Source organism: Miniopterus schreibersii (genome assembly GCF_964146895.1).
Source record: "Miniopterus schreibersii genome assembly, chromosome: 15".
NCBI lineage: Eukaryota > Metazoa > Chordata > Mammalia > Chiroptera > Miniopteridae > Miniopterus > Miniopterus schreibersii.
Window position 1 is genome coordinate 52,105,201 of NC_138115.1, and position 21,190 is coordinate 52,126,390.

At 54.2% G+C, this 21,190-nt stretch overlaps 1 protein-coding gene across 3 annotated transcripts; it reads left to right on the forward strand.

Moving 5' to 3' along the window:
* Positions 1 to 610: 610 nt before the first annotated feature.
* On the forward strand, positions 611 to 17,701 carry SUMF1 (sulfatase modifying factor 1). 3 transcript variants are annotated; one of them, XM_081160670.1, is made up of 9 exons: positions 611 to 886; positions 3,066 to 3,239; positions 5,680 to 5,754; positions 8,694 to 8,776; positions 9,557 to 9,679; positions 10,347 to 10,461; positions 10,746 to 10,859; positions 12,683 to 12,742; positions 16,778 to 17,701. In XM_081160670.1, the coding sequence occupies exons 1-9, from the start codon at positions 617 to 619 to the stop codon at positions 16,886 to 16,888; spliced, it is 1,125 nt and encodes a 374-aa protein (XP_081016796.1). In that variant the 5' UTR covers positions 611 to 616; the 3' UTR covers positions 16,889 to 17,701. The 3 variants fall into 3 exon arrangements, with proteins under 3 accessions (XP_081016796.1, XP_081016797.1, XP_081016798.1); XM_081160671.1 differs by lacking the exon at positions 16,778 to 17,701 and adding an exon at positions 15,913 to 15,989; XM_081160672.1 differs by lacking the exon at positions 16,778 to 17,701 and adding an exon at positions 15,952 to 15,970.
* Positions 17,702 to 21,190: the final 3,489 nt, after the last annotated feature.

Here is a 21,190-nt window from a genome sequence, read left to right on the forward strand (position 1 = left end):
GGCCGGAATTTTCATGTGTTTCGCTCCGTGCGCTGTCCTCAAGCGCCTGGAGTGGCGCTCGGCAGCCATAGGCCCACAGCCTGGGTTTCTCCAGCTGATCCCTCGGCGACAGGGCCTCGCACTCGTGCGGCTTCACCGCCCCCAGCACGGGGTCCGGGTCAACGCCCGGGCTTCGGGGGCCAGGTCCGAGGCACCGAGACCCAGCGCGGCGGGGCTGAAGTCTCCTTTTCGAGTCTGCCCTGCGACCTTGGGCACGTCACTTAGTTGCTCTATGTACCCAATACTGCAGGGTCGTTGCGAGGATTCAATGAGATTTCACAGAGCGAAGGGCTTGCTTAGCATGGTGCCGGGCGCATAGCAAATGCTAAATAAATTTGGTCACGGTGTTTTCAACCAAGAAATAACGACGGGGCACGTAGCCTGTGGCAGGCCAGGATGAGTTTTGCAGGGTTTTGTCACGTTCTTACATCCGCGGCGCTGAGGAGGGACGCGGGCAATAAGAGGTAACTGGAGAGAGGGTAGGAAAGCCACGTTTGCGGCCCGACGGCGCGCGGTGCGGCTCCTTTAAGGGGGGCGGAGCCACGTGACCCTCGCAGTCACGTGGCTCAGGGACAACATGGCTGCGCCCGCGCCGGGGTCGGCCGGTGGGCGCCGCGCCGCGCTCGGGCTGCTGGCCCTGCTGCCGCTGCTCGTGCTGCCGGGCGCGGCGGCGGCGGGAGAGGAGGCCGGGCCGGGCGCGGGGTCCCTCGCGGGCTCGTGCGGCTGCGGCGCCCCCCAGCGGCCCGGCGCCCCCGGCCGAGCGGCGGCCGCGCACCGGTACTCGCGAGAGGCGAACGCCCCGGGCCCGGGCCTGGGCCCTGCGCCGCGGCCGCCGGCTCCCTCCAAGGTGCGCGCTCGGGCCCGGCGGGCGGGTGGGTGGGCGCCGCGGGCGGGCGGGGGACGCGAGGGCGGCGCCGGGGGCGGGCAGGGCGCGCGCACGTCGGCGCCGGGGGCCGGGGCCCGACGGGGCGGCTCCCTGCTGGGCCCGTGCGCGGCCTCCTTCCGAGCGCCGGGGGCTGGCCTCGGGGACGCCGTCCGCCACCCTCACCCCGCCCGCCGGCCCCGTCGCCCGTCTTGTTTAAGTTCACCTTCACTGTGAAGGGGTTGCGGGCGGCGCCCTTTCCCCCCGACCCCCGCGCTCGGCCCGCCCCCGCCTTCGCTCGCCGCCAGCGGCCGCGCAGGTGCGCAGACGCCGCGGTCAGCCCTGCGCCCTGCGCCCTGCGCCCTGCGCCCTGCGCCCTGCGCCCTGCGCCCTGCGCCCTGCGCCCTGCGCCCTGCGCCCTGCGCCCTGCGCCCTGCGCCCTGCGCCCTGCGCCCTGCGCCCTGCAGGCGGCGGCGGCTGCGGCTGGGCCGGGCCTGCGGCGGAGGCTTCCCCTCGGCGCCCTTCCCGGAGCCTCCCGTGAGGCCGTTTTCATAACCGCTTTAGTAGCTCCCGTCTGTAGCATTCTAGTTTTGCTTCTTGGCAGATTGTTAGGATCCATAGAGATATTTTTATCAGAGGAACTCAAAGGAGGGGCCTAGGTGCGGGCCACGGGAGGGAGGTGCAGGCAGGGAAGGCTTCCTGGAGGAGGTTGCATTCGAACACGCGAGGCCACCAGCAAGATGGTGAGAAGTTGGGCTCTGATGTTCCGATTTTTAATCTTACACTGAAAGGCGACGGGGATCCCTGGAGAATTTAACTGGGAAGGTAGCGTGCTCACGATGACACTCTATTGTTTATTTTTTACTACTCAGTACGCTGACATGGTTTAAAAAGAAAAACTAATGCTGTGGAAGGGTGCCCGGTGTAACATTTCCCGCTGACCTAATACCTGTCCCCTCAAACCACCACTCCCTGAGTTTCTTGTGTATCTTCCCAGGGCCCTGTCTGCAAATATAAGAAAATAGGAAAACAGGGGGCTCTGTTCTCCCTCACCCCCTTTTCTCACAAGTGACTCCATGCTTGCTGCGGCGCCCTGCCTTGTTCCCTCAGTGCCTTATCTTGGGGAGATTGCTCCAGGTCAACATGTTAAAAGTGCCATTGTTTTTTTCTCGTTTTCTTACGGCTGCGTAGTTTTCCATTTTCTGGCTGGCCCAAGATTTACTTAACTTGTCCACCATTGGTGAACATGCAGGTTGTTCCTGATCTTTATTTTTGTGTTACAAACAGCTGTCATAAATCGCATCGGGCACGGGAGACGGGCATTTCAGGAGGCTCAGTAGGGTGTGTGGAATGGATGAGTGAGTGGAGGGTCCAGGCTTAGGAGCAAGGAGTGTGAGGAAGGGTGGGACGGACAGGGAGGCCAGTGGTGAGGCGGCTGCAGTGTGGGGGTGATAGAAGAGGGAGAGGCTGGAGGGATGGGTGTTGGGGAGATCCAGCAGGACTGGGTGACCCCTGTCATGCCGGGGATCAGGGGACGGCAGAGTCAAGCCTGAAATCTTAGGACAGGTGAGGACAGTTACTACGCATGTGTCATAGATGAACAAAGCTCCACATTCATTGGGAAATACAGGCACAGGATTGAAGGCCACCACTAGCCAAGACGGTCAGTAGAAATACAAAGGAGGAACCGTGAACTAAGGAATTGCAATTAGAGTCTCGTTAAGGAATTAATTTAGGACAAAGACATAAGGATGAGACGCGGTCCCTTAGTAAACTTTAGATTTTCCACTCATGGGAGGCCCACGTTCCCTCAGTGGGCTTTCCAAGGCACCACGTGGCGTTTTTACATTTGCTTTTAACAATAATTAAAAGAAGCTGAGCGTGTTCCAGGATAAAGGGCACACACGTGCGTTAAGAGGAGTAATCTCCAGGCCTCTGACCCCCATCATTAGCGGGGTGGGGCTGTAGCCAGGCCCTAGTTTGTACCCTGTAGAGTTTTGACTAAAGAAACCCCTTTTCTGAAGTGTTTGCGCTTCTCCTTGTGACTGGTCCCTTGGTTTCTTTGCCGTGTGGGATGGTCTGACTGGTTGGACAGTGATTCCCGCTGTGGGGTTTGCTAACTCCAGGTGCTTACTGTGTGCTGGGTGTTCCCCCCTCACTGCAGATGGTCCCCATCCCTGCCGGCGTGTTTACAATGGGCACGGATGACCCTCAGATCAAGCAGGATGGGGAGGCGCCTGCCAGGAGGGTCACCTTGGATGCCTTTTACATGGACGCCTATGAAGTCAGTAACTCGGACTTTGAGAGGTTCGTGAACGCCACCGGCTACGTGACCGAGGTAATGGGGCAGGGGGAAGGACAGCTGCTTTTCCGCCACATTCCCTGTGCACCAGCATGTGCTGAATGCTTTGCATATTAGCATCTAATTTAGTTTTAGCATCTCCCTGCGGCAGGTTACTCTTTAGGTGGCAAACTGAGGCTTGGAGAAAAGGGTCTGGCGTTGAGTCGCAGGGCTAGTTGGTGGGGAGCTGGGATGCCAGCCTGACCAGTGTGACCCAGGGCCTGTGCCCTTCGCCTATATTCTGCTGTATCGTGTTAGTGCCTCAGTACGTCCGGCAGTGCCACTGCCCACTGGGATTTTGGGATAACAGGTAGCACATAAAGTGAGGCCGCTTTTCTGCTCAAAGAATTGCAGTGTGCTTGTTCCAGAAGTATTACGTTTCCCAAGAGACAGGTGCAGAACTGCAGCTTTGCATGTTCCTGGTTTTAGACCAGTGCCCAACTCACAGGCGACCCCGTGGCAGGCAGGGCTGGACCTCGTGCAGACACCCGTCATACCAGGGCCTGTAATTCTGTCACCTGCAGAAACAAGCCAGACACTTTCTGTCTCATTGTTGCTGCTGACATGACATTTCTTTAGGATGATGATGATGATGATGATGATGGTGAGACCTGCCGCTAGGTCTTGTTTAACACGTTAATACAGAGCAGGTGTGTATTACCACAGCACAAACTTGTTCGATGGCTATTCTGATATGAGTAGTTTTCTTGATAATCGTATTGACTTTATTTTATGCACTCAAACATTTCACTCTGAGAAGGAGGCCCTTTAAGCTTCATACTGCAAAGGGGTCCAGGACGCAGGAAGGGTTAAGAACCCCTGTTCTGGATAAAATGCTCCCTGTTTCTGCCGCTTCACGGTTTTCTGACCTTCCACTTCGCTTTCCATCACTCGCCTCTCGCTCGCCATGCCTCAGCCCCGCTGCTCTCGCTTCTTTCTCTGGACAACTCGGCATCTCTCACCCCAGGGGCCCCTGTGTCCCCCTCCCTGGAGCGTCCTGCCCCCGCCTGCCCCCGCTGTGCATGGCTGGCTGCCTGTCATCCGTGAGTCGACTTGGCTCACACGTCCCTCTCAGAGTCTGCTCTGCTCGCTCTGCCACAGGGAGCCTTTTCTCGTATTCTTTGCCTTACAAGGTCAAGTGAAGTTGTGGTTATTTTCTTGCTGTCTTTGTTTAGCTGGAGTTTTGTCTGTTTCTCCTCCCCCCATGTAAGCCCTATGAGGACAGGGACCACGCCTCTCTAAAACTGACCTGTAGCTCCATCATTTACCCCAAAGCCCACACAAGGTAGGCGTTCGGTAGGTGTTGGATGAAGGGTTAGGTACCAGGCTGGGTGTGGCCACGGGGAGCCCTGGAGGAAGAGCGGGGGTAAAGCAAAGGCCAGAAGGTGAGCTCCACTCAGGAGGAGTTTGAGGCACTCACAGGGCCTGAAACACAGGGACCAGCAGGCAGGTGATGTCTAGTGAGGACAGGGCTGGCGGGGGGGGGGGGGGGGGGGAGTCATTTACATGCTGGTGTTTGTTACAGCTGTGACACTGGGAGGTTGTCCCACGGTACGAGGTGTGTCCCACAGTGTGGTCTCTTGGACTGAGAGTTGGCAGCTGAGCCTTTCTCATGTGCAGGTTCCTGGCCTTACCCCAAACCTCCAGAGTCCATCTCTAACAAGCTGGCCAGGCCCCCTTGACTGCATGAAGCCCGAGAGGCTATGGGGACAATAGGAAGAGCAGGGCTGGGGCAGAGCTAGGGAACAGCAGTGCGTGGGGGCTGGAGGAAAAGCCTGTGTGTTTCAGGTGAGCAGGAAGAGTGGAAACGGAGGGAAACCGGGATTGTAGCATCAGGTGAGGGAGGAAACCGGGATTGTAGCATCAGGAGAGCCAGGGCAGGTGGGTGTCTGCAGAATGGGCCACCTGCAGCAGAGGGAGCCAGTGGCTGGGGCTGACAGCAGTGGTAAATAGAGGAAATGAAGTACAGATTCCGCCTGTGCCTGACATTTCCAAGCGCAGACCTTCGAGGGGCAGGATGTATGAGCATCAGCAACAAGGTGGAATAGTTCTCTCAGTGGGTCGAGTGTGGCGTCTCATGTGCAGATACTGTTCTTCTGCAGAGTCATCCATGATGCTTAGGGGACGTCTTTCCCTCAGCACCTTCTCCAAAGCTAGCCTCTTCCTGCGGGCGGCGTTCACATCAGCCACACGAGCCCTGAGTGGGAATGGTCTCTAAGTGACAGTCACCCTGAGCCCTGAGTGGAAGTGGTCTCTAAGTGACAGTCACCCGCTCTGGTAGGGAGTCAGATGCTTTTAGGTCCTTTCTGAATCCCCAGGAAGTCACAGGAGACCCTCAATTTACTTGGACCAGGAGCATCACTTGAACCACGCAGAGAGCTGGCCCGTGTGACGCACATCAAGACAGCCCTTCCTGGTTCTGTCCCTTTCCTTGCAGGCTGAGAAGTTCGGTGACTCCTTTGTCTTTGAGGGCATGCTGAGTGAGCAGGTGAAGGCCGGCATCCAGCAGGCAGTGAGTAACTCACAGGGCCCTCGGAGTTCTCTCCTGCCCGTGGAGAAAGACACGTGCCAGTGCCCCTCCTCCCCCAGGCAGAGTGGGCGGGCTGGTCTGGGAAGGGACAGTGGGTGGGTTGGTCAGGGGAGGGGGAATGGGCCGGTTGGTCCGGGGTGAGGAGGAGGCCTGGGAGGGAAGCCTGTGGACAAAGAGGAGCTCGTGCTGGGATCACCTGAGGCCGAGCACCTGGCAGAGGGCCTACCTGTCCCTGAGCTTGGACCAGCACCTTCTGCGGTATGTGGTCAGCTCGGCTCACTCTGGGACGCCCGTTTGAAATGCCCTCTGTTGTTCCACACCCCAGACTTAGATGATTCATCTGCTTGTTCTGATGGCTTCTGTGCCTGCCTTTTGTGAGTTTATCTCACCTACAGTGACTTGTGCAGGTGTGTCCATTGCCTCTCCTTTACCAGATCTGCTCCTCGATGGGGGGGAGGGGGTGGAATGTGTGTGTCACTCATCGCTGGGTTCCAACAGAGCAGTTGTCACTCATGATCACTTAGTAAACATTCGTCAGAAATGGAAGGATGCTGGTGGGTGTCCCAGGTAGGAGCACTTCATGTTTGAAAGCTGCTGGGCTCAGACCTGGCGTGACCCATCCCGTGTTGGAGTGTCACTGTCTTCTTGGCAGGAGAACGCTGGCCTGGTCGTTGGGTTGAGGCAGGTTCACAGGGGGTGAGCTATTCAGGAGAGCGGTCTGGGGCTGGCTGATCAGATAAGATAAGAAGGGAACACGGTCCCACCTCGGTATTTTGTGTCTGCTTTTGAAAAGAGCAGTTGTGCACCTGACTTGGGAATTGAGGAAGCAGGAAGCGAGATAGCCGTGGAGGGTGAGAGCTGATAGGATCAGGTATCGGTGCAGTTTTCCCCCTGCTCGTGGGGGTCAGAGTGCGGGGATCCTGGGGCTCGGAGCGGGAATATCTGCACTGTCCTCCAGCCCTTCAGGTCCTGGTCTTTTGAGGTCTGACTTGGATTAAGAAGTAACAGCGGTCCTGACATCCCACCCTCCCCACGTTGGCGTTCGCATCTTGAACCTCCGCAGTGCGGATAGACCCCGAGCAGGGGGTCATGCCCCGGGGCCGGCAGTTCTAAGAAAAACTTAGTTTAGAGTGGACGGGACTTTTCATCTGGCAAAGCCGCTTCTTGAAACAATTGCAGATTAGAAGGAAGGACACGTGGTCAGTGCTTGATTATACTGACTGGTGCCCAGGAATGCGCTGTATTCTTACGTGGGAATTTCACTGAGAACCGAGCAAGAAGTATTGACAAATTTCACTTTGCCTTAATGTTATAAATAAATATTTGTACTGTTTGAAAAGGCATGCGTTTCTCTCAGGCATTCTGTTAAGTAGCCCAGGCACCTGGCTTAGGATTAATGAAATAAGCTGTCAGACTTGACTGTATTCTAAGGATGAATTTGTTCTTACCCTTTTTTTTAAGCCCAATTGTCTACTTTCCATATTTGTATTGGGTGCTGAACAAAGCATTTTACTGCCTGCCTTCCATTCCGCTTGGTTCCTTCGGTTGCTAGATTCTCCTGTTTTATTTATAAGTCACGGATTGGAGCAGACCTGCAGTTTCTCCTGTTCACTGGTGCTGTACGGAAATCCTCCCAAGCTGTTTTATAGGGGTGACAGCCACATTTATACTGCGTCTCAGGAAACGTCCGTTTTTCTATTTTTTTAATTATTTTTAAAAATATATCTTTATTGATTTCAGAGAGAGGAAAGGAGAGGGAGAGAGAGAGAGAAACATCAATGATGAGAGAGTCATTGATCGAGCCCACAACCCGGGCATGTGCCCCCACCGGGAATCGAACCCCGATCGCCCAGATCCCAGGTTGACGCTCAACCGCTGAGCCACGCCCGGCTGGGCACGTCCGTCTTTCTAATTTGCTTGTCTACGCGCGTTTGATTCTTAAGAGGGGTTGTCAAGTCGTCAGCCTGTCGTCTCTGCGCTTGGGCGTGGTAGCTCGCTCTGTCCGTCCCTGGCACCGCTTTACCCTGACCGCGTGAGAAGCACCGTTACCGCTCTGGCTCGGATCGCGGCACCTTGCTCCTTCCCCTCGTCTCGAAGCTGCTACTCCATGTCTGGTTACGTCCCCAGGGAGAGGTGGGAATTGTGGCCTTTGCTTCCCGACGTCCGTTTCTCAGGGGATCTCAGTGTCCACCAGATCCTAGTTACATCGTAACTGGCTCCTGGCTGCCTGGTGCAACTGTTTCAACTTAAACCCAAGACAGTTGCTAGGAGATGTTGACTAGAAGTAGGTCAGCAAAGTCCCTGCCCTGTATATGAGGGAATTTCCCAGATTCTGGAAGTGCCTCAGTGGAACAGGAAACGTGGTGAGCAACACACCTCACCCCAAATTTCTCTTTTCAGGATGAGGGTTGCCATGGAGGGCAGGCCGCTCACATGCTGCTGATCCCTGCACACTGCACACCTGGGCCTCTTCCTGAGAAAGAAAGGGACTGGGAGAGGTCAGGATCGCAGCACGACCTTGAGTAATTGGCTTGTGGATGACTCTCAAAGTTGTTTATCAGTTCCTAAGCGTGGTGGGCTGGCATTAATTTCAAGACACAAGCAGGAGTTCAAGTTTTTAAAAACATGGAGTTAGCCCTGGCCAGTGTGGCTCGGTTGGTTGGGCGTTGTCCTGTGCACCCAGCAGTGCGCCTTTTAAGGAGCCTGGGAATACACGCCTTCTCAGTGCATATTTACCTGGCCACGGTAGTGCTCTGTGATATGCAATACTACTCTTTGTTAAAGACTTATTTACATGTAAGTCCTTATTTTTGGTGTTCTAGGAAAGGTATTGTGTGGATGGAGACCGTGGTGAGTTTTGCTGCGCCGCTTTCCTGCAGCCATCGCAGCTAACTAACCTGGCTCGTTCTGTTTCCTTTGAGGTCGCGGCTGCTCCCTGGTGGTTACCTGTGAAAGGCGCCAACTGGAGACACCCGGAGGGGCCCGACTCCACCGTCCTGCACAGGTGAGGCTGCCAGTTCTTCCCCAGGTGACATGTTTCAGTCCAAACAGATGTGCTGCTGCGAGGAACCCAGTGCTGTCATCGTCTGCGAAAGGGTGAGAATGGTAAACGAACTGGTTCATCGGAAAGTAAAGTGACAGGAAATAACATATTTACATGAAGGCCTGACACTGCGCCAGCTCACAGGAGGCTCTTATAAGTGGCCTCTTTCTTTCTTCATCCATCCTGTCAAAAAGGGCTCATGTAGGTTTTTCCCCCTTTGATGGGCCAGTTACCCATCTCGTGACACATTTGCTCTTTGCCTCCTGTCCGCTGCTCCTCTCTGAGCGGGTCAGTAGAAGGACTCTCTGGATACGCAGTGTGTCTGCCAGGTGGCCGCTGTGGAAGCTCAGGCCTTGGCTCAGGATTCCTCTTACCCCAATCCTGGGCTGACACACTTCTAAGCTACCATCTGACTATAGATCCACCGAGCAGCAAGTCGGTCAGCAAGTCTCCAAGGGCAGGGAAGTAATTATCTCCACAGAAATAGAGCAGCACTCAGCCCTGAGGTGGGACGTCTGGGCCAGGACTCAGTGTCTCAGTCCCCAGGAAAGCTTCCTCCTGACCTACTTTCAGGCAGCACCTCAAGCCCCTGTTTTGACCACGTTCCTGGTTATTGCCCTCATCAAGGGGCCAGGTGTGCCGGGAGCTAGAGCAGGTGTTGCTGTCATAGTGAGTGGAGGGTGACTGGCGCTTTGCTGAAGCTGGTTCCCGAGCCCTCCCTCTTCCCTCCTGTGTCCCCAGGCCTGACCACCCGGTTTTGCACGTCTCCTGGAACGATGCCGCGGCCTACTGTGCGTGGGCCGGGAAGCGCCTGCCCACGGAAGCTGAGTGGGAGTACAGCTGCCGGGGGGGCCTGCGTGACAGGTATGGGGCCATCCTGTCTGAGCCTGTGCCAACCTCCTGGGTAGAAAGTCGACCTGACAGCCACAGCTCTTTGTCCTGGGCTTTCCTCATGTTCACGAAGTTGCTGCAACACAATCAGTGGGTCACTAGGTGTCAGGCGGCGGGCTCTCTGCAGACCCATGGCCCCCACAGGACAGGCCCTGGTGGAACAGGCCTCCTTAGGGCTCTTGGTGGGGCCTGGCTTCCGGCATTTTTTTAGTTCAGGCGTCTCCCGAAGCCCGGCATTTCTCCACCTCTAGAGCTGCAGGACAGGAAATTCACACTGGGGCCATGTCTTACAGGAGAAGCTCCTAAAACAGTGAAGCCTTTATAAAAGTGTGTGACAGTGCTGTCAGGCTGCGTGGAATTCCAGACCAGGGTTGTCTTCTCAGCCTCTGGACGTCCCCTTAGTTCTGGGACTTCCTCCAGGCCTCCTGAGTACCCCAGAGGTTGGGGTGGTGGGGAACTTGATGTGAGCTGGCCATGCAGAAGTTTAAAAAAATCCCAATTAAAAGCTTTATATTCTTTTACACATTTAAGATTTAAAATCATGTAGCTCAGAGCAAGTGAGCGGTGTTCCCCCCTTCATTGCATCCCTGCCCGTGACTTCAGGCCAGGAACCCGCTCACGCCCATGTGTCTCCTGGCAGACTCTTCCCCTGGGGCAACAAACTGCAGCCGAAGGGCCAGCACTATGCCAACATCTGGCAGGGCGAGTTTCCTGTGGCCAACACCGCTGAGGACGGCTTCCGAGGCACCGCACCCGTGAGTCCAGGGCTGTGGAAGGAGGTGGTGGCTCCGGGAACCAGAGGTGGGAGGGACGGGTGCCCGCCTCGCTCCTCTCTGACTCGTGTCCTGTCCCACGTCCATCCACTGCGCACACAGTGGATCCTAGTAATTAACAGGCAGTGTTTTCATAACACATTTGACTGTGGGATGAAGATTAATATTCAGGCTTTGAAGTCACAGTGCTTACTGCATTTCTGCACCAGAGAGGTTTTCTGACTGAGAGGAGTAGTGGGACCGTATTGTACCTTCCTTGTCCCCAGGTCGATGCTTTTCCTCCCAATGGTTACGGTCTGTACAACATAGTGGGGAACGCCTGGGAGTGGACGTCGGACTGGTGGACCGTCCACCATTCTGCGGAGGAAGCACTTAACCCTGTGAGTAGCTCCCGGTGCATTCTGTCCCCTGGGGGGACTTCCTGTGTTTCTGAGGGGTGTACACACGCTCGTGAGTTAACCTCGGAGTTTCCCCAGAGGGATGGATATCTGTTTCTTATTTCAGCCTGGCAGCATTGTGTGTCACTGCAGATGATGGTGGTGATATTTGAGGGACTCTGCCTGTGAGAATTTCTATTCAGTCTCCTAAGTTGATTAGAGTGAGATAAGTAACTGAAAAATCACTGACATCTTATTAATCGCTGGTGCGGTCTGCTAGATGGTATTTGTCATGTATAAGCTGCCTGACTTCCGATTGGTTGAAGTACCGATTGATTCAGGAGCATTCTTCGGAGAGAACAAGAAAGGTTACTTACTGGTTGGGTGTTGAGTCAGGGAAGTTGGCATTTAGTGGCTGTTTCCTGAACTCTGCAGTGTCAGTCTCAGGTGCCTGGGGGACCCGAGGCAGCCCTGCTTGTGTAAGTCTTCCCTGTTCTATGGGAGAGCGTTGACAGCAGCTGGTCCACTGTCTGCTTCTAAAGCCAAGGCCTCCCAGCAGAGTCTACAAAACTGAGACACTGCGTGCGGGGGGAGGGCGTGGAAAGCACTGCCTTCAAGAAAAATACCTCTGGATATTTTTTGCTGTGTGAACAGATTGGGATTGGGGAAAAAAACTGTGTAAAAATCCCATCTCTAGCAAACTAGAATTCGTCAGTTAGGTGGAGGCCAGTGGCAGTGGGCTGTCCTTTTTTAATTTTTTTAATCCTCACTTGAGGATATGCTTGTGGATTTTAGAGAGAGGAAAGGAGAGTAGGGGGGGGCAGGAGAGAGAAACATCGATGTGAGAGAGAACATTGATTGGTTCCCTTCTGTATGTGCCCTGACCCGGGAATCAAACCCGCAACCTTTCAGTGTCCAGGACGACGCTCCAGCCGGCTGAGCCACACTGGCAGGGCTGGGCTGTCCTTTCTGTCGCTTTCTCCCACCGGTTCCCACAGCATCATCCGTCGGGAGTGAGCCGCCGCGGTCCAGCCGAGCTGGGTCTGCCTGCTGCCCCGTGGCTGTGGCTCACCAGGTGGGGCCTTGTGCGGGTCACTTAGCTCCTCAGAGCCGTGTGAGGAGCTGCGCGCTTGCCCTGGGCTGCTGGGTCTGGCTCCAGGCTCATTACAGCCGTAGCCGTGGTTCCTCAAACCGCGGCCACCTCCTGGGGCCGGCTGCCTGGGGATCCCCGTCAGCCTCTTACTTCACCTGCCCCAGAAGTTGTCATGGAGATGACACAAGTTAGTATTTGCACAGGACTGAACTGTGTCGCCTCATAGGAGGCGCCAGATGGAGGCTATATGCCCTTACATTAGTCGAAGTTCATCAGAAGTTGCATGTAACAGGGCTAAAAAGTTTTCTGCATGTAAATTATACCTCAGTAAACCCGAGCTAAAATTGTTTTAAATGTAAACAGCAAATCCCTTTCTTCAGTCGGCAAAGGGTTTATTAGGCGTCTGGTGGGAGGGCAGGCGAACCTCACTCGGAGGCTGGCCCGGCCGGCGAGCAGGCAGTTAGGAAGCAGGGAACCCCGTTCAGCACGAGCAGGTGATGCGAGGGCGCCGCCCAGCATCTCAGCCACGAGGCGAGAGGCGCTGAGGGCTGGGGGCTGGACCTTAGAGCACGCGGGGCATTAGAGAGGGGCCGGGGGGGCGCAGGCACGGGCCGTGGTGGCAGTGTGTGCGGAGCTCGGGCAACCACAAGGCGCTGGTCGGACTGAATGACCTCATCCGACTGCGAAGGGCAGCTCGCTCTAGACTCAGGAGCTCTCTTCCCTTCCCCCACAGAAAGGGCCCCCGTCTGGGAATGACCGGGTGAAGAAAGGAGGCTCCTACATGTGCCACAAGGTGAGTGGAGTCACCGAGCTGTGTGGTGTCTCACAGCGGGTTTACGGATCCATTGTGAATCTCAGCCCATAATGTCCTGCCGTGTCTGCTAATACAGACCTGACCCCATCGGAGCCAACAGAGTCGGTTAATCATCTCCACCTTGGGGCAGGTGTGGAGAGAGGGGCCCCAGAGCGGAGGTTGTGAGTGACCTGTTGTCAACCAGAGTCCATGTCCAGTCTCGACCCTGTGAGAGACCCTGTGGTCCCGTGACCCGGGGTGGGTGTGGACCTCCTCCAGCACGTAAGTCGAGGCACAGCCCTAATTGACTTGAGACTCTGCACATGTCTGGACTCTGTTGAGAGTAGGTGAGATTGTAAAGGGTGGACTTGGTGCACTGGATGGGAGCGTCCCAGGTGTGCTCTGGGGAGAAGCGTCAACCTCAGAGGGTTGCTTTTTGGGTAGCATCTGGGTCAGAGTTGGCTGTTCTTGGTGAGTCAGAGTGACGCTGGGTTTTATGAGGAACCATTTTCAGGACTTTGGATATCAACTACCATTTCTCTCGCTGCTTCTTTATATATTTTAGCGTCTCCAGCACTTCAGCATCTGTCTTTCTGCCCCTGTGAAAAGATGGCATTTTGCACATGGTTATTACAGGAAGCTTCCCAATGGTCACTCAGTCCAGATGGTAATATTACAGGGTAGGGCAAAAGTAGGTTTACAGTTGAGTATGGAAAATAATACAATAATTGATAAATAATAATATAAGAATAAACTCTGTTTTTTTCATACTCACAACTGTAAACCTACTTTTGCCCCACCCTGTATTTGATAGAATTCCCCACGGGAAATGTTTTGGGCCTAGAGTTGTAACTATAAATTTAATTTAGTTAATAGCTTCAGGGTTATACAGATTATCTGTTTCTTTTTGAGTACTATCTGGCAGTTTGTGTCTTTCAAGGAATTTGTTCATTTCATCTGAGTTATTGAATATATTGGCATAATCTTTGCCTTTTCATTGGCTATTTAGACCATTTACATTAATGTGATAATTGATATGGTTGGGTGTAAATTTGCCATCTTGAAATTTGTTTTTGTTTCCTCTGTTCTTTGTTCCCTTTTCTCTTCCTCACTCTCATTTTTTTTTTTTTTTTTAACTTCTTTGGGATTGAGGTTTTTGGTTTTTTTTTCACGGTATTTTTCTCCTTTGGCTTATTGGCTATAACTCATTGTTTTAAAATTTTAGTGATTGACTTAGAGTTTCTATTGTGCATATTTAATTTTCTTAGTCTACCTGAAGGAAAGTTGTGGTTTAGTCAAGCTCAGAGGGGTAGAGAGAACATTCCAGAAGAGAGAATACCAGGAGAACATCCCAGTGTTGGTTGTGAATTACTTCCAGGGTGCTCATACTTTCCACTGAATTAAAGTAGCAGCTCTCACTGAATTAGTAAGACCTGGACTCTGGCATTAAGTCTGGGCGGGAGCTCTGTACCTGCCCCTTGCTGCTCAGTGACCCTGGGACTTAACCTTTGTAAGCGTCACTATTCACATTTGTGAAATGCGGGTCATGGAGGCACCTACCTTAAGGCCCTCATGTGGAACGAATGCACCCACGTGTGTGAGCACAGGGGCAGGGCCTGGCTCGTCGTGAAGACTCAGTGAACACCACCATCCTTAGCCTGTTTCCTCTTCCTCCGAGTGTGGATCCAACTCATGAACTCCTAATTAGGGAGGCAGGGTCCTGGAAGTGACTTAAAGGCAGAGGTGGAAATCAATAGAGGAAAGAAAGTTTAAAGAAGAATGAAATTCATTTAGAAAACAATCACCTTGCTCAGACGGTGACCTACTTCTGACTGAGGGCCAGGGCCAATTTGCACAGCTAAAGTATCTCTGATGATTCGTCACAACTTTTTTTAAAAAAAATGTGTCTTATTGATTTCAGAGAGAGGAAGGGAGAAAGAGAGAGAGAGAAACATCAATGATGAGAGAGAGTCATGGATCACCTGCCTCCTGCACGCCCCGTGTTGGGGATCAAGCCTGCACCCAGGCACATGTCTTGACTGGGAATCAAACCTCGATCTTCTGGATCCTAGGCTCAACCCCTGAGCCACTCTAGTGGGGCTATTTGCAACCTTTGAAAGTCCATCCACAGTACAACTTCATGAGGAAGAGGGCACAGGCCACATGGCGTCCAGTGAAGAGCACAGACTCTGGGATGGACTGAAAAGGCTGTAGTTATGGGCCCACCTCTTACCAGCCATGGGACCTGGGCACCCTGCCAGCATCCCTGTGCCTCAGTTTTCCTTCAGGTATACAAGCCAGACATAATACACCCACCCCTAGGACTATTGGGAGGATGCGTGAATTAATACATGTGAAGTTCTTAGGACAGTTCTCGTAGTAACCACTCAGGAAACATTAGCTGCTGTTCCTGAATGTTGTTAAATTCATCCCTGCTGGGTCTTCTGCTCAACCCACAGCATGGCGGGAACCCTCCCCCTCCCAACATTTTACTCCAGGGTTATTCACAACAGGCTCTGGTGCCAGTGGGAAGAGCGACGGATGGGACACCGAGAGATCTGGGCTGTGCTTGCGATTTTCTGTGATGATTTTGTTTATAATGAGCTTTCCCTTTTCCCCGAAAGTCTTCCTTTCTCAGGAACCACACTTGACCTCTGAGCCCCACAGTGGATACGTCATTGTCTTAAATGGGTTGTTCCCTTGTCCAGGATCCCATTCTTAGCACAGTTGTGGGGATCAATTTCACACAGTAATTAGCCACTTTGATGAAGTAGGGTGAAAACAGGTCCTTCCCACTCCCTCTGCTCTTAATTAATAAAATGACCCATATTTCAGCCACTCAAAGAGCTAACATCATTAATAGCCAGCTTTGGTGCTAAAAGGCTTGGAACAAAAGAGCAGCGAGGACATGTAGAATCAGGCCGCTTTCTCCCCCAGTTGCGTGTTCATCAGTGGCCGTCACTGGGATTGTTAGTAAACATTGGCGAGCGAGTGGGTGCATCCGAAGTGGACCAGCGATGCCAATCGCCTCCATCTCCCGTGACGCCCGGCCACTCAGTGCCGACTTGTGCTGAGAGTTGGTCTTTCCCACTCATTCGGGTTCAGGGAAGACTCTCGGGCCAGCTGTCATCTAATAAAGGTCTAACCCTTTTTGTCATCATGGCTTTTAGCTTTTTTATACAAATAAAACATTCCCATTCCTGCACCAGTGATGCCTGCATACAGTCCGGACCTCCAGGTGACCCTGGCAGGACTCACCCCTGCAGGACTCACAGATACCTCCTCCTGCAGTCCATTATCCAAGCCCCGGGGCTGCCCAGACCACCTGGCTGTCACTGACCGCCTGGCCATGACTGACCGCCTGGCTGTGTGACCCATCACCATCCTGGACCAGTCCCCGGCTAAGAGTGTGCTTCTTACTCTGAGAACTTTCTTCTCTTCTTTGGAGCACGCTGTGGACCCAGTTTGCCTAGCTGTGGACCCAGTTTGCAGACTCCAGGACCCTTGGCTATATCTCTGCCACTTATTTCTGGCAAAGCTGTAGACTCTGAGCTCGTCGGACACACAGTGTAGGGACCTTGAGACTCTGCAGCCAAGGGTCCCCACTGTCAGGCTGTGGAGCATTTGGAATCTCCAGTCTTTTCTCTCCGGCTACCTGCTTACCTAGAGGGAGACCCTGCCACATGCGCAGTTTCCGACTTTATCATTTGACATTGTATCACGACACTTTCCTGTGTCGTTAAGTATTACTAAAGACATCGTACTAGTGGCTGCCCGCCAGTCTAAAAGATGGACACCCTGTAAGTTTATTTTTGATGATCTGAGTGGTGCGTACCTGATACCTTCGTGTTGTTTCTGTGCTGCGTGTGTGAGGCGAAGGGCACTGGAGAGCGTGTGATCTCTGCGCTGCCCTCCTCCAAGCACGTGGGCCGTGTGTGCAGCGGGGTTAGGGTCTGCAGGTGTTGGGTGCCACCTGAACCTGCCCAGGGAGCCACTGGCTGAGGCTCAGAGCACTCACCTCTGCCCTCTCTGCAGTCCTACTGCTATAGGTACCGATGTGCGGCCAGGAGCCAGAACACCCCCGACAGCTCCGCCTCCAACCTGGGGTTCCGCTGCGCTGCCGACCGCCTGCCCGTTGTCAGCTGAGCCCGAGCAGAGCCTTCGCGAGGCCCAGAAGTCGTGTCTCACCAGCGCTCGGCTTCCCTTGGCCCAGTGGGCTGCCTGTGTACAGATGCCCAAGGGGGTCGTACCTGCCCAACCACCAAAGGAACTGCCTTGCAAGGCCAGATCACTGACCTGCATCCCACATGTGCTCCGTGGGGTGCAGCGTGTCCAGGGACCATTGCCATGTTTCATTTTGGGGGTCTTTGAAGGAACGGGGTGGAGGGAGCCCAGAGCCAGGCTCTGGGGCTGTGTTCTCTGGGGCTCTGTGCTGGGTTAGACCCTGAGACTGTCCCCAGTTCTCTGAGTCTGTTGGGAGTCTGTTGACTTCACAGGGAGTTTATGACAGGCTATTTTGAGCTATTTTTTCCATGTGTGACCCTTGCGTAATTCTAATCATGTAAATAAGAGTTCTCTCTTAGGGGCTGCTTTCAGGAAGGATGGGGGGCCGTGATGAGTCTATAGTCACTCGCACTTTGTTTTCCAAGGAAATGCGTGTCTTTCACGCTGTTACCATGACTCCCACAGGGTGACGGTGGGCTGAGTTCAGCTTTCTGAACGCGCAGGATGTCGGGGGGCTCTACTGAGCTTTATCTTCTAATGTTAAGTGCCTTGGTTCCGGGGGCAGTCGCAAGCTGCTAAATCCCAGATGGAGGGGAGGAGGAGCGGGAGCTGGGCGACTGCGTTCAGGGGCCCGTTTCTGTGAAGGGAAGCGAGGATCCACCGGCTGAGGGTCAGGTGCCTGAGCCAGCGCGACGTGGAATAAACTACCTGCCTTCTGCCTTCACTCTCTCCGGCTCCTTTCTCTTCCCCTTTGTGTGTGTTCTTTTATCAAAGTGACTGGTGTGGATGGGTTTTGTTTGCTAGAAAACTTTCCTGACCCTTAGCTACTTGATAACTGACGTGCGAGCCTCCTGTGGGAATTGCTGCTCCAGAGAGCGAGGCTGTCCCACCAGGAGCCTCGCTGTGATCTGTGTCTTGGTGCCCAGGAGGGGAGGTGGCATCCAGGGGCTGCTGCGTTGGTGGCCCCGCGAAGCCCTCACGTCAGGAGACCCCGTGCTGTAGAGTGATGCTGTCAAGCAAGGGTCACTGTCATCAGAAGACCCTGGGGACATTTCTACCTGTCATTTGAAAGAAATGGCTGGTCTTTATGTTAGTTGCTCAGAAAGTCAGTGAACACTCAGCAGGTGTCCGGTCAGGCGCGCGATTGCTACTTTGTGTCCAGCCTCTCCCTTCAGGTGCGCGATTGCTACTTTGTGTCCAGCCTCTCCCTTCAGGTGCGCGATTGTTACTTTGTGTCCAGCCTCTCCCCTCAGGCGCACGATTGCTACTTTGTGTCCAGCCTCTCCCTTCAGGTGCGCGATTGCTACTTTGTGTCCAGCCTCTCCCTTCAGGTGCGCGATTGTTACTTTGTGTCCAGCCTCTCCCCTCAGGCGCACGATTGCTACTTTGTGTCCAGCCTCTCCCTTCAGGTGCGCGATTGCTACTTTGTGTCCAGCCTCTCCCGTCAGACACTTGTCTCCGCCTGGGTGTCTCCACATTTATTAATCTGTCAGTTTGTGGATGTAGAATGTTTCCTGACAGACTTTCACCAATTGATGGTTAATTCCAAGCAAAACAAACAGACAAAAGGCATTTGCTTAATTGGAAAAAGGAATGTGAGGAAAAAGGAATTTTATTCTTCAAGCCCCACTTGTCAAGTCGCGTCTTTGTTTTTACTGGTTACGTCCCACCTGCTTACATTTTCGCTGTCTATTTTGGAACCTTCTGTTAGTTAATGCTCTATAGCATAAATATTTTGGCGTGTGTTTTGGCTTAGTCTTTAGAATTGCATTTTTAGCCACAGCGTAATATTAGAAAGGATTTAAGACAAATTCCTAGCAAGCCCTTCATCTAAGAACCACATTTCCAGGCTCCCAGCTGAAGCGCACACCCGGCTGCAGACGCGGTTGCCAGCACACCACGACATGCGTATTGACAATGAACAGACTGAGGTGGCATTGTGCTGACTTCAGCTTGAATGCCACATGCACATTCCCAGAAAGCCTCACCTCCTGCAAAACCACATGTGAAAAAGAGGGGGCATGGGGGAAAGCAGGGCTGGAGGGACACCCAGAGGACAGGACCGGGGGGACACCCAGAGGACAGGGCTGGAGGGACACCCAGAGAACAGGGCTGGGGAGACACTCAGAACAGGATGGGGGGGACACCCAGAGAACAGGGCTGGCAGGGCTGGGAGGACACTCGGGGAGGTGGTCGCTCCAGACTACAGGATGGTGACTTCTGTTTTGCACGGACGGCCTTCACTGAGAATCCTGTTGTCCACGTAAACCACGGCGGTGGGCCTCCCTCCACGAGGACCTCGGGGCTCTGGTCCCCTGGGCGATCACCTCTGAAAACAGATCACATTCCCAGGCTACTCGTAGGGTTGATGCCTGTGGGAAAATCCGTGGCTGACTTCGGAGAGTATTTTGAAAACAAAACAAAAAGCAACGTAGAGACAGGTGTTTTCTGTCCCAAGACTCAGGAAGCTGAGGCAAGAGGCTAGTGTGGGACTGATTTTCTCTGGTATTTTGTGCCTGTTTCTCCCTCCTTCTAGCAAATGTGAACCTTGCCAATGGCAGTATTTCTCCGATGAGAGCTCCCCTCCCCTGCAGGCTGCTATCAGGAGGAGAAGGGAGGTTGCGGGCCTGGCACCCGGGGAAGTGGGTTGGGGGGCGGCAAGTGTGTGGATGCTGCTCCGCCCTGGCCCGTGGCCGCCACGCAGCAATGGCCTGGGGCTGCTGGCTCGTGCGGCTCCCCGGGTGGCCGCCTGCCTGCCTGTTCATGGGAAGTCTTCGGAGTCGGTGCCGGCAGCTGATGCCGACCCACACACAGGTCTGTGAAGACCTGATGAGATGGCCTGGGCATGTGGGCCACCTCCAGCCTGGATTTGAAGAGGCGGCTCATTCCTGCAGCCCCAAATCTCACCTGTTTTCTATCGGAAAAAATGACCTGTGGAGGAAGTAAAGTACCAATTAGGAATGTCCAGTGTGAGGAAGGGACGGGCCTGCCCAGGGGCCTCACCTCACCTGCAAGTGCCCTCCAGCCTCTCCTCGGCCCTGCCCTCCACCTCAGGCCCTCAGCAGGCCCAGGGCTCTGCATTGCCCCCGACAGTCCCTTTTCATCAACGTCAGCGCTTACTATATTATTTCCAGCTGGGCAGGTTACTACCCGACAGCACGAATGGGGGTGGCTTTTTTTTTTTAAAAAAATATGTTTTTATTGATTTTAGAGAGGAAGAGAGAAGGAGAGAGAGAGAAACATCAATGATGAGAGTCATGGATCGGCTGCCTCCTGCACGCCCCCTGCTGGGGATCGAGCCAGCAACCCGGGCATGTGCCCTGAGCAGGAATCAAACCTCGACCTCCTGGATCCTAGGTTGGCACTCAACCACTGAACCACACTGGCTGGACAGAAATGTCCGTTTCTGACTGCTGGTTCCTTCTATTAAATATCCATTCTCTGCAATGAAAACAAGCCCGGGGCAGGCCTTGTGGGTCTAGCCTGGCAGAGTCCGTCCTGCTGTTAGGGGAAGTCAGCCTTTGTTGTTTCAGATCCTGAAACCCAGTGGAAATGATTAACCCCGAGGGAGCCTGAGCTGGGCAGCTGGCCGGAGCACCTTCCTTCCTCTCACTTTCAGGTTGAGACCATTAGAGCAGGAGCTTAATTACTTTTTGATTAAGCAAAACCATCACAAATAATCAAGGGAGGCCTCCTGGCAAGCCAGGCTCCTTTCCTCTTGAAACCGCCTATTTAGGATCAGAAAGTTCAGGGGCTTAGCACTGGGGGAGGGGTTTTTCAGCCTCAGGTCAGATTCTCATCTGTCCTCACGTGGTGATTGACCGAGTAGTCCTGCTGAGAAGGCTGGACCCCCCCCCCCCCCCCCCCCCCCCCCCCCGCAATCAGTCCCAGTGTCGGCAGGAAGGGGCTCCATGCCACTGTGATTGGAGGCCGCGTGGAACTGCTCCCGCCCTGGGCCTGGGCCACGTTTGACAAGCTCCCTGTGGAGGGGGAAATGGAAGACTGATCAGAGCAACTTTCCAGCAGGTCAGCCTGGCACGGCCTCAGGGTAACACGAGCTGCGCCAATCACGGTGTAGGGGGAAAGCGAAACCAGGTGGCCTCAGGGAAGAGAGATAAGCTGTCCTGCCCCCGTCAGGTGGCACTGATAAGAGGGTCACCTGTGTTCACCTCCACGCCTGTGAGGAAGAGCCCTTCGGGTTGCTTTATTGAAGCTCACAATTTT